The sequence below is a fragment of the Hyla sarda genome, chromosome 13 (assembly GCF_029499605.1).
Source record: "Hyla sarda isolate aHylSar1 chromosome 13, aHylSar1.hap1, whole genome shotgun sequence".
Lineage (NCBI taxonomy): Eukaryota > Metazoa > Chordata > Amphibia > Anura > Hylidae > Hyla > Hyla sarda.
This window is the reverse complement of record NC_079201.1, coordinates 3,477,884-3,491,021: the sequence shown is the minus strand read 5'-3', so window position 1 is coordinate 3,491,021 and position 13,138 is coordinate 3,477,884. Positions and strand designations below refer to the sequence as shown.

Sequence of the window (13,138 nt, the reverse complement as noted above, 5' to 3'; positions counted from 1 at the left end):
CTTATTGGATGATGCTGTCGGAGACTCTCTTCATTGGATGATGCTGAGCTGGCGATGATGCTCAGATTGTTACGTATCCTTCCTATATGTGAAAGTGAAGCGTCTCGCACCATTCTCTATGTTATATGAATTAAGGCAGCCCACTCCCCGAGCTCATATTTGTAATAGTTGTATTATTCGTTGTGGTGTTCCAATATACTGCAGTGTTGTCCGGTTCACTTTATCAAGCCAGCGAGAACATTGAAGAGGTCACAGCCGGTGTGTGGGTATATTCTGCTGAGGGGGAGCCAACCTTTTCTTTGTTGCCTAGGGTCAGCCTCCTAGTGTCAGCAGCATATACCCATGGCTGCTGTGTCCCTGAAGTAACTGAGAAAAGCTGATCAGCTGGGGTCCAACTCCCGACACCTTTGTCGATCTAATATTGATGGAATATCCCAAGGAGAGATCATCAATTTTTACAGGCTGGATGGGAGGGGGGAGGGATATCACAAGCTCTAAATTACGGTATTGTATTATATTACGATCCCATATTCAGCTAATATTTCTTCCACCTCTTATCTACATATTGCCATTACTAAAGTTGCTGGTCAGGATGGGAACAGCCACCCTCTTATCCCCTCGAACACTGTACCTTGAGATCCGAGATGCCGTAGCCTTTCCTTAAAGTGATCTGGAAGACCTCCAAGGAGCTAATATAAGCTGCCAGTCTTGTCAAACTTTGCTTCCCGCTCCCCCCGACACCGACCAGCAGAGCGTTTCCCCTTGGGGACTCCAGAATGCGGTTGATTCTGCAACTATATCGGTGAAGAACAAAGAAAATGATAAAACACTTCACTGAACACAAGTCGACAAGAAGAAGAACATTTACAATTCACTGGCGGCGTGACATGCAGCCATTAAATAGCATGACATTTACAGCCACCAAAAGCAACCACTGGCTGCCAGATGGCAAGGCATGCTGAGACCTGTAACCCCACAACACTAGAATAGACAAATAATCTAGTATTATACTAGTATTATAAAATAGTCTGTATACAACACCTTCCTAAAATCTACAAACTCCCATATCTCTGTCTGTAAAAGCTGGGTAAGAATTGTATTCATGGTTCTGATAGGTAATGCATCAAGCTTTCTAAGATGTCCGAACAGCATATATGCCGCGATGTGCATGTGATTGACAACCTCTGCAGTAATGGCTCCATGTTGGTTGTCACCCAGAAATAAATAATAGTTGGGTGAAGAATACTTGAAACATTACTGAGGTGTCTACATCTGGTCTATGGAGCACTACAGGGAATGATGAAGAAGTTGTGAGCTGTAAGGAGGTTATCTATCAAACTCTGGCCCCAAAATCATGTTGCAGTAGTTGATATGTTGAGGTGTCTTGGATCCAGACAGGACACAACATCCTCCAGGGAAATTACTGAGTAGCTTTTTTCTGTTTTGCGTCCTAACCTGATGACTCTGCACTTTGACCCTGTGTCTATTTAGTTTAGTGAACAGACAGATCGGAAGGTGGCATCTCTATCACACTGACACTTCCGCTTTAATGACTTAACAAAGTGGTCTCCAAACTGTGGACCTCCAGATGTTGCAAAACTACAACTCCCACCATGCCTGGATCATTGTTTTACTATATTGCTGTTCTGAGTTTTTTTTTTTTTTTTATATTTATTTATTTATTAAAGGTGTGTTCACACATGCATATTTTTACTACAGATTTCCTGCTACTGATTTTGCTGCCCATTGACTTCAAGTGTGAACGCACCCTAAGGGTAGGGTCACACGTAACGGATACCCAGCGTATTTTACGCTGCAGATCCGCCGGTTACCTGACCCATTTTGTGGCTCCAGCTGTTGCCAGCCCAGTTCCCCCGCCTTGCTCTGCCCCTGGCCTGCTCGCAGCTGCAATCCACCGCTACAAGCAGCCACACAGAGGGCCTGCGAGTCGGTGAGTGCACTCTGACATCGCGGAGCAGCTGCTATGTCTAACTGAGTACACTGCACATTACTTTGTAATGACATGTACACTGCACATAGCCTCAACTCAGACATCGTGGAGCAGCCGCGATGTCTGAGTACACTGCACTGCGATGTTCGAGTGCACTCGCCAACTCACAGGCCCCCTGTGTGGCTGCTCGTAGAGGCTGATTACAGCTGCGAGCAGGCCAGAGACGGAGCGAGGCGGGGGAACTGGGGTGGCAACCGCTGGAGGCAAAAAATCGGTAGGTCACCGGCGGATCTGCAGCGTAAAATACGCTGTGGATCTGTTACGTGTGACCCTACTCTAAACAGGTATTTTTTAGAATATATATTTATTAAACAAGTATTTTTTTAGAATATTTTATTCTTTAAACACATATTTTTTTAGAATATTTATTTATCTAAACAAGTATTTTTTTTTAAGAATATTTATTAAACAGGTATTTTTTAGAATATTTATTTATTAAACAAGTATTTTTTTTAGAATGCTTCTTTATTAAACAAGTTTTTTTTAGAATATTTCTTTATTAAACACTATTTTTAGAATATTTATTTATTAAACAAATATTTTTTTAAATATTTCTTTATTAAACAAGTATTTTTTTGAATATTTATTAATCAAGCATTCAAACATTTATGTCATTTCACTGCAATACTCAATTCATCATTTCTAAATTTTTATGTTTTTATCGTTACCTCCCACCCGCTCCTATTGTGCTCCAGCCTATATATTAAGTGTTACTTATATTACCATATAGGGCCTTTAAATTTATAAATCAGATCTATTCAGCCAGGTTTACCTTATCTATTGTAACGTATGATACTTATCCCAGCTTACTAATATATTTGTTTTAATAATTAATAGTTTTTTGATGGTGAATTGGCGCTCTTCCAATCCTGCACAATTAATTTCCTGGCTAAATAATGTAATTGACCAACAGCAATTTTACTGTTTTCATCAAAAGGGAAGATCATCATTATACCACACCTAACAGGGTAAGTAAGAACAATAATGCTTTATTCTTACATGTGGCTCATGGCATCCTCAAACAGCACCAGGTTCATCGCTGCGTTGACCTCGTTGTGGTTGTCCAGGGCGTCCACAAGGATTTTGTTCAGCGACTGCCAAGACTGGACTGGCATGTACTTTGGCTCTCCAACACCGTTGGCGAAATGGCAAAACATGTTCATAGACTTCACTTGTTCCAGCGTCTCGTCGATGTCCTATGGGACACAAACCAAATGAACTAAATAATTTTCTAATACACTATCAAAATCTGTGTGGAGGAAAAGTTGCCCAGTTGCCCATAGAAACCAATCAGATTGCTTCTTTAATTTTTATAAGAGATGTCTTTTATACTTACGTCATAGAACTTCTTCACCATGTCTGTCTGTATCTTGTCGAATGTGTCAAAGTCTTTCTCTTCCACCATTTTGTCACGATAGACGCGGTTTGACTCGTGCAGATAAAGCTTCACTAAGTCCTGAGGCGTTTTCAGACAGTCCGGGGTGGAGAACAAGATGCCCTGAAACCAAAGATCACAATGTAGGATCACAAATCTGGAAGGAATCTGCCATACTAAACCAGGGACAACCAAGTAGTGTTTGTGTTATTTTGCTTATTTAGTGCAGCATAAGTTATTATTAAAGAATAATGTAGATGTTCTTGTGTGCTTACCTGTTTTAGTTGGTGTAGTAGGCAGGGGTTGTTCAGCCATATTTATTGCACTTTGAATAACTGAAATGATTTCCTAATGCTGCTTACATTTCCCATGAATCTTCTGGCTTTGCAGAGAAAGTCGGTGGAGTCTGAACTGCACCTGGTGATTAGGCTGCTGGTGCTGGAGATCACCCAGGTGAACTGACTGTACTCATAAGGGGGTTGGGGGTCAGTTTACATTATGTGCAGTTTTGATGTCTTTTCTTATTTGAAGGGGAAAACATTTCCAGGGGGAGAAGAGATGTTTTATGAAGATTTGAAGTCTTTAGGCTGTTGTGTTTTTACTGCATTCTTGTGGCTTTTGAACTTGTTTTGGACATGATTTTTAATAATTGCTGTTAAAACCATGCAATATTTAATAGGTTCAGTCGGAGTGAAATAGTGCCATTTTACCAAAAAAATGTCCTTATAAAAAAAAAAAAACAGCAATGTGTGAAGCCGAAGGGAGGTGTATAACTACCAAATATCCTGATCCCATAGGGATAGCAGCAGCAGTATATATGTAGAGCTGGAGGAGAGGTGTATAACTACTATATATCCTGATCCCAAGAGATAGAAGCAGTATACAGAAAGAGCTGGAGGGAAAGTGTACAACTACTATGTATGTTGATCACATAGAAAGAGCAGCAGTATACAGATAGAGTTGGGAGGGGCTTGGGACTCGCAGGAGGTATGATAGGTGATGATGTCATCCTGTTGTTTACAAGAATTTAACTGACCCAGGACTGACCACAACCTCTAACATATTAAATCCTGATTTTCTGTGGGTCAGACTGGAGAATCTATGATCCAGTTAAGTAATGAAACATGGATTAAGCTGTGCTGGAATAAAACAGATGGCACTGTAGGACTAGTGATGGGGGAAAAAAGTCCAGAGTTATCTGTTAAGGCTTGTACTTGTGATTATGAGAATTGGTGTGCAGTTTCCGGGGCACACACGTGTGGCCTGTGCCATGAATGTCAAAAAGGAGATTTAGGCCCAGATTTATCACAGAATGTCTACGGTAGAGCTATTTTTCCACATTTATTTGGGAGGTGGGATTGACTAGCGCGCATCTTATTTATTAAGAAGGTGCAGCAGGATGATGAATTTTGCACAGCTCTGCTGTGGTGGGAAAAGCTCTACCACATACACTTTTTCTAGACGCTTGTGAGGGAGGGAAGTAGACACTTTCCCGGGTCCTGAATTTGGCAGGTTCGGTGTTTTTACTTACTTTCACAGAGCTGCCGGGACATTTTTACTTGCATTTTAGACGCTAGAATCAAATCTGATTGCGGTGTCTAAGGGGTGAAAGCCGGGCATCATTGTGATTGGTGATGTCTGGCATTAGAGATAGGTCCTGGTGGCAGATAGTCACTAGGACCACCCAGCTATGACCCACGCTCAGCTACTGAATGCGTGTCATATAAGGGGAGTGGGACACTGTCGTCCACAAGAGGTTAAGGGTTAAATTGTGGAAGGTAGATGTGATTCTCACGCCTACTGGTAGGTGGTGTAGCTTTGCGCCTAAAAAAGTACCTTTGCACACAAAATAGCGACTTTTGACAAAAGTGGCAAATGATAAATACATGATCACTACATGGTCAAAAAGAAAAAGTTCTACGGGTAGGCAAAAAGAGTGAAACTGTCTAAATCAAAAGGCGCATAAAAGTCTCAAAATATGCTGCTTGCGCCTGAACTGTGCCTGAACATAGACAAAAGAAATGCTCTAAAAGCAATGATAAATCTCCTCCTTAGTGTGCAGCAATTTCCTATTCCCCAATAAACTTGTATAAAGTGGCTAACAATGGATACACACAGTTCCTGACCAGAGCCATCACTTATAGGAGGAACAGGCCATGGCCAAGTATGTACAAATAATTTGTTCGTAAGGGAGATGCTCCGAGAAGATTAGGGGCCCTCAACTCTCCCTTGTGGACAACTCATCTCAAATACACTATTCAACTTAACAGGGGCGGTGAAAAGAAAAACAAAAACACTCCTTAAGACCACATAAAGTGCTTCTCAAAAATAAAGCTTTTGTTTTTATTGTGTAGGTAAAACGTGACATTCCCAGGTTATAACCCTATTACTTCCTGACACGTTGGGTCAAGAGAAGGTAAATGTGAAAGTTTCCTTGACAAGTTAACAAGTCTGTAATATCTATATAAAGGCGCTGTCATGGTGTCACCGAGATGTTTAGATCTGTCAGCCGCTGTTTGGGAGTTTTGCTTGCGCCGTAGCTTGAAAAGCCTCAATTGATTAAAGAAGAGCGCCGCGTCCAGAGGAGCCTGGGACCTCGACTAACAGGAGATCGCTAGATACGTTTTTATTACAAAGTAATCCTGAGTGACAGCGAGCGGCAAAGTGTAATAATCAGCGGAGAAGAGAAGGGACAGGCGGAGGAGGCGGATAATATGCAAATGATCACAGCGAGGAACGGAGGAAGTGGTAGAACAATGTACAAAAGCGACTCCACTCTGCTGCCTCTGGGGTCGTCATATCATACAATGAGCCAGAATTTTTATTTCAAGTCTTTTTTTTTTTTTATGCAATGATAAGTAGAAGTACCCTACATACATTCAATTAACTATGTAAATATATTACATTACTGAGTTATATCCTGTATTATACGCCATATCTGTACTTACTATTCTGCTGGTGAGATCACTGTGTACATACATTACATCACTTATCCTGTACTGATCCTGAGTTATATCCTGTATTATACTCCAGAGCTGTACTCACTATTCTGCTGGTGAGGTCACTGTGTACATACATTACATTACTTATCCTGTACTGATCCTGAGTTATATCCTGTATTATACCCCAGAGCTGTACTCACTATTCTGCTGGTGAGATCACTGTGTACATACATTACATTACTTATCCTGTACTGATCCTGAGTTATATCCTGTATTATACCCCAGAGCTGTACTCACTATACTGCTGGTGAGGTCACTGTGTGCATACATTACATTACTTATCCTGTACTGATCCTGAGTTATATCCTGTATTATACTCCAGATCTGTACTTACTATTCTGCTGGTGAGATCACTGTGTACATACATTACATCACTTATCCTGTACTGATCCTGAGTTATATCCTGTATTATACCCCAGAGCTGTACTCACTATTCTGCTGGTGAGGTCACTGTGTACATACATTACATTACTTATCCTGTACTGATCCTGAGTTATATCCTGTATTATACCCCAGAGCTGTACTCACTATTCTGCTGGTGAGGTCACTGTGTACATACATTACATTACTTATCCTCTACTGATGCTGAGTTATATCCTGTATTATACCCCAGAGCTGTACTCACTATACTGCTGGTGAGGTCACTGTGTGCATACATTACATTACTTATCCTGTACTGATCCTGAGTTATATCCTGTATTATACTCCAGAGCTGTACTCACTATTCTGCTGGTGAGGTCACTGTGTACATACATTACATTACTTATCCTGTACTGATCCTGAGTTATATCCTGTATTATACCCCAGAGCTGTACTCACTATTCTGCTGGTGAGGTCACTGTGTACATACATTACATTACTTATCCTGTACTGATCCTGGGTTATATCCTGTATTATACTCCAGAGCTGTACTCACTATTCTGCTGGTGAGATCACTGTGTACATACATTACATTACTTATCCTGTACTGATCCTGAGTTATATCCTGTATTATACTCCAGAGCTGTACTCACTATTCTGCTGGTGAGGTCACTGTGTACATACATTACATTACTTATCCTCTACTGATCCTGAGTTATATCCTGTATTATACTCCAGAGCTGTACTCACTATACTGCTGGTGAGGTCACTGTGTGCATACATTACATTACTTATCCTGTACTGATCCTGAGTTATATCCTGTAGATCTTTTATTAAAATTTCAAACATAACAATAAAAAATTACAAAACACAAACATATCATATCCGACAGAACATATCAATATAACGATCATAAAACCAACACCATAGCATAAAATACAACACCGGTCCACCCCACACTCATTCCGGCACACAAACAAATATATACAATATTTACAAAAGACATATTCCTATAATACCCATAATACCCATACCATACTAATAAACTATATACACTAATATACACTAATACTAAATGTGAATTTCCTGGCCCAGTTGCAATACCAAAAACCCAATACCAGTAATATACCAAAAAGAATAACAACAACAACAACAATAATAATATATACAAAATAATAAAAACCAACACAAACAAAATAACACCCCCTTTTTTTTTTTTTGCGCCCTGAGCTGGTCCCGCATCCCATGCCCCCAGTACATGTTACCAGACGTCCATGAACCAGTCCAGGATTTTCTGTATATATAAAAGTCCCATACAAACCCCCTCCCCCCTTTTAACCCACCACCCAACCTAAACTAAACCCAAACCCCAGGTGGCATCACACAATATATACAATATATACATTACATAAAATATACACAGACTAATAATATACACAATACACAAGTATACATATAGACTACAACAATAAATACAATAACAAATACATATAACACTATAAGCCAAACAACAAACCCCTAAAGCTCAAGTTCAGTGCCTGCAAGCCCTATATTACCATAAACCGACTGCTCAAAACAAAAAGACTAATGTGCCAGCATCAGCCCACCACCAGGGGGAGACAACAGGCTAAGGCACTTTAAAGGCAGAGCCCCTCCATAGACGAGAGGCCCTGCCAGCACCCAGCCTCTCGTACTCCAGAGAACGCACCTTCACCAGGTCACCGAGAATGTTCCTAACCACCACATCCACAGGGAGGATTTTACGCTGCGTCGACACTAAACACCGTGCGTTCCACGTGTAATACCTGACCACTGAGCTGACTAGGAATAAAGTGCACCGGTCCCAGCCTCCAAGGTTTCTGAATGCCCCATAGGCCCATTCCGCATAGGAGAGACTGGCCAGCCGAGGCCAACCAATGGAAGCGCCCACCCTGGTGTAAACCTCTGTGTTAAAGGGACAATGAAGCAGAAAATGCTCCATGCTTTCCAGCATGCCTCCACACTCTTCGCGGGGACATCCCCGGTCATCAGAGCTCCTGCACTTCAGATTGTCCCTCACACACAGTTTCCCATGGAAGCAGCGCCAAGTCAAGTCCCAAAAATTCAAGGGGATCCTGATAGAATTCAAAAGCTCTAAACCCACCTCTAGATCCCGACTTGGGCAGTCCTTGAGCGCCAATGGCCTCTGGAAATGAGAAGACAGGACCCTCTTGTCAAGGAATTTCCTCGACAGAGTCCTAATCTCCCACATCCCCAGACCCCACCAACGAATAACCTTCAGAACCGGGGTAGCGTAAGCCGTGAGATGCCCGTGTGGTGTGCGAAGGATCCTTCACTTGCCCTCCTGTCTCCCATTCCTGGAAGAAAGGCCGAAACCATCCCCTACAGGAGGATACCCACGGAGGAGCCCTCTCTGACCAGAGGTTTGCTATATTGGTCTTAAGAAAGGTATTCACTAGGAACACCACAGGGTTGACCATACACAACCCCCCTAGTCTCCTTGTACGGTAAGTAACCTCCCTCTTCACTAGGTTCAGTCTGTTCCCCCATAACATCTGGAAGAACACACTGTAGACCCGGGTCCAGAGAGGTTCTGGCAACATGCATACACTGCCCAGATATATCAACAAAGGGAGCAGGAATGTTTTGATCAGGTTAACCCTTTCCCGGAGGGTCAAAGACCAACCCTTCCACTGATCCACCTTCTGAGCGGCGATCTTAAGCCTGCTGTCCCAGTTTTGTTTGGGGTAATCCCCTTGGCCAAATTCGATGCCGAGAACTTTTGCAGATTCCTGGGGCCCTGGAAGGGCGTCCGGGAGATCAAAACTAGGATCTCCCCCTCCCAGCCAGAGACTCTCGCACTTATCCCGGTTGATCCTGGACCCGGATGCCTCCGAGTAGCGGTCCACCTCTGACATCACCCATCTGACCTCCTCTTGTGAGGAGACAAACAAAGTGACATCATCAGCATACGCTACCGCTCTCAGAGCCGAATCCAGCACCACCAGGTCCATTCTCACCCCCACCAACGGTCCACAATCAATCCTCCTAAGGAAAGGATCAATTGCAAACACGTACAGCAAAGGGCTTAAAGGACAACCCTGACGGACACCAGACCCAACCTCAAGGGAGCGACCAATCCAACCATTCACAAGCGGGAAACTCTCTGCCCCTGCATACAAGGTCTTAAGCCAATCAACAAACCCCCCTGGCAGGCCATATCTCAGAAGGACAGACCAGAGGTACTCATGGTTAACCCGATCAAATGCTTTTGCCTGATCCAAGGACAGCAAGTACCCCTTCCAGTGGCCAGCCCTACCCTGCTCCACAGCCTCTCGGACACTGAGCACAGCACTAAATGTACTGCGGCCCGGAACAGAGCAATGCTGAGCCCCCGAAAGGAGCCGGGGTGCAAACTCCACCAGCCGGTTAAAAAGCACTTTTGCCAGAATCTTTCTGTCTGACTTGAGAAGTGCTATGGGACGCCAATTCTCAATGTGGGACGGGTCTTTACCCTTTGACAGGTTGATCATCGCTGACCTCCTCAATGAGTTATATCCTGTATTATACGCCATATCTGTACTTACTATTCTGCTGGTGAGATCACTGTGTACATACATTACATCACTTATCCTGTACTGATCCTGAGTTATATCCTGTATTATACTCCAGAGCTGTACTCACTATTCTGCTGGTGAGGTCACTGTGTACATACATTACATTACTTATCCTGTACTGATCCTGAGTTATATCCTGTATTATACTCGAGCTGTACTCACTATTCTGCTGGTGGGGTCACTGTGTACATACATTACATTACTTATCCTGTACTGATCTTGAGTTATATCCTGTATTATACTCGAGTTGTACTCACTATTCTGCTGGTGAGGTCACTGTGTACATGCATTACTTATCCTGTACTGATCCTGAGTTATATCCTGTATTATACTCCAGAGCTGTACTCACTATTCTGCTGGTGAGATCACTGTATATACATTACATTACTTATCCTGTACTGATCCTGAGTTATATCCTGTATTATACTCCAGAGCTGTACTCACTATTCAGCTGGTGAGATCTCTGTGTACATACATTACATTACTTATCCTGTACTGATCCTGAGTTATATCCTGTATTATACTCCAGAGCTGTACTCACTATTCTGCTGGTGAGATCACTGTATATACATTACTTATCCTGTACTGATCCTGAGTTATATCCTGTATTATACCCCAGAGCTGTACTCACTATTCTGCTGGTGAGGTCACTGTGTACATACATTACATTACTTATACTGTACTGATCCTGAGTTATATCCTGTATTATACTCCAGAGCTGTACTCACTATTCTGCTGGTGAGATCACTGTGTACATACATTACATTACTTATCCTGTACTGATCCTGAGTTATATCCTATATTATACCCCAGAGCTGTACTCACTATTCTGCTGGTGAGGTCACTGTGTACATACATTACATTACTTATCCTGTACTGATCCTGAAAATACAGTCAGTCAGTTATGTCCCTCCCTGAACACGACTCATGTTTCTGGTCCCTCCAGTCCTAGGCACAAGGCACCAGTCCCCCATACATGCAGGTGCCGCTCTCTCTTTCTCTCCTTCCTTATTATCAGGGATTTCCCGGAGCAGAATGTGATTTCCCATCTCCGGGATGTTCTGTTGTTGATTTATGGCCCGTTGTTTGTGGAGGTGATTGCTGACAGATTGCTGCCTGTTCCCCATCTGCGATCAGTTGTCTCATGATGGCCTCTTGCAGGATTAATACTTTTTGTGGTGGTTCAGCAATGACGGGAAGGCCCAACGCGATTCGCCTTGTCAAAACAGGTTGACAGTTCCCTCCATTACAAATAGGTCTATGCTAATTGTCTCATTACCACACGGGCGAAAATCAGAGGCTCAATTAGCGTTACTGATGAAGGGGAAGACGCGACCATCCTGGCTATGCCGGATCTGAATATGCATGATGTGTCACAAAACGCTTACGAGAAGCTGGTGTGAAAATATCATGTGACTCAGAGACCGCGCGACATATAACCAGAGCCTGACAACAGGACGACGGCCTCAAGGGCTTTTATAATAACATATGTATAATGAAAAAAATCTATTTATATTTATTTTCAAGATCTCTGCTTGCTGTCAGAAAATCCTAGCAATGCTCAACTTACAACTATCCCCCTGATCCCCATGAATGCTCAGCTGACAGCTACTGAGGCGATCCAATAGTTGGCATCTTTTAATTTTAAAATGGCCTCTAAAAAATAAAAGAACCGATCTGATTGGTTACTTTGGGCAACAGTCACATTTTCTTCTGCCCTGATTTGGATAAATCTCCCCATATGTGTCCGGATCCCCACATATATATGCATGCTCAGCTGACAGCTATATATCCTGATCCCCACATACATATGCATGCTCAGCTGACAGCTATTTATCCTGATCCCCACATATATATGCATGCTCAGCTGACAGCTATTTATCCTGATCCCCACATATATATGCATGCTCAGCTGACAGCTATATATCCTGATCCCCACATATATATGCATGCTCAGCTGACAGCTATTTATCCTGATCCCCACATATATATGCATGCTCAGCTGACAGCTATTTATCCTGATCCCCACATATATATGCATGCTCAGCTGACAGCTATTTATCCTGATCCCCACATACATATGCATGCTCAGCTGACAGCTATTCATCCTGATCCCCACATACATATGGATGCTCAGCTGACAGCTATTTATCCTGATCCCCACATATATATGCATGCTCAGCTGACAGCTATATATCCTGATCCCCACATATATATGCATGCTCAGCTGACAGCTATTTATCCTGATCCCCACATATATATGCATGCTCAGCTGACAGCTATATATCCTGATCCCCACATATATATGCATGCTCAGCTGACAGCTATTTATCCTGATCCCCACATATATATGTATGCTCAGCTGACAGCTATTTATCCTGATCCCCACATATATATGCATGCTCAGCTGACAGCTATTTATCCTGATCCCCACATATATATGCATGCTCAGCTGACAGCTATTTATCCTGATCCCCACATACATATGCATGCTCAGCTGACAGCTATTTATCCTGATCCCCACATATATATGCATGCTCAGCTGACAGCTATATATCCTGATCCCCACATATATATGCATGCTCAGCTGACAGCTATTTATCCTGATCCCCACATATATATGCATGCTCAGCTGACAACTATTTATCCTGATCCCCACATACATATGCATGCTCAGCTGACAACTATTTATCCTGATCCCCACATACATATGCATGCTCAGCTGACAGCTATTTATCCTGATCCCCACATATATATGCATGCTCAGCTGACA

General features: G+C 42.6%; 1 protein-coding gene across 1 annotated transcript in view; it reads right to left on the bottom strand.

Moving 5' to 3' along the window:
* The window catches only part of DNAH9 (dynein axonemal heavy chain 9), a 264,791-nt gene that overhangs the window by 75,645 nt on the left and 176,008 nt on the right, over positions 1 to 13,138 (bottom strand). The window contains exons 42-44 of the mRNA XM_056549442.1: positions 3,348 to 3,509; positions 3,011 to 3,207; positions 632 to 794 (exon numbers count right to left, since the gene is read on the bottom strand). Of these exons, the coding sequence (XP_056405417.1) occupies positions 632 to 794; positions 3,011 to 3,207; positions 3,348 to 3,509 (522 nt within the window). The remainder of the gene's footprint in view (positions 1 to 631; positions 795 to 3,010; positions 3,208 to 3,347; positions 3,510 to 13,138) is intronic.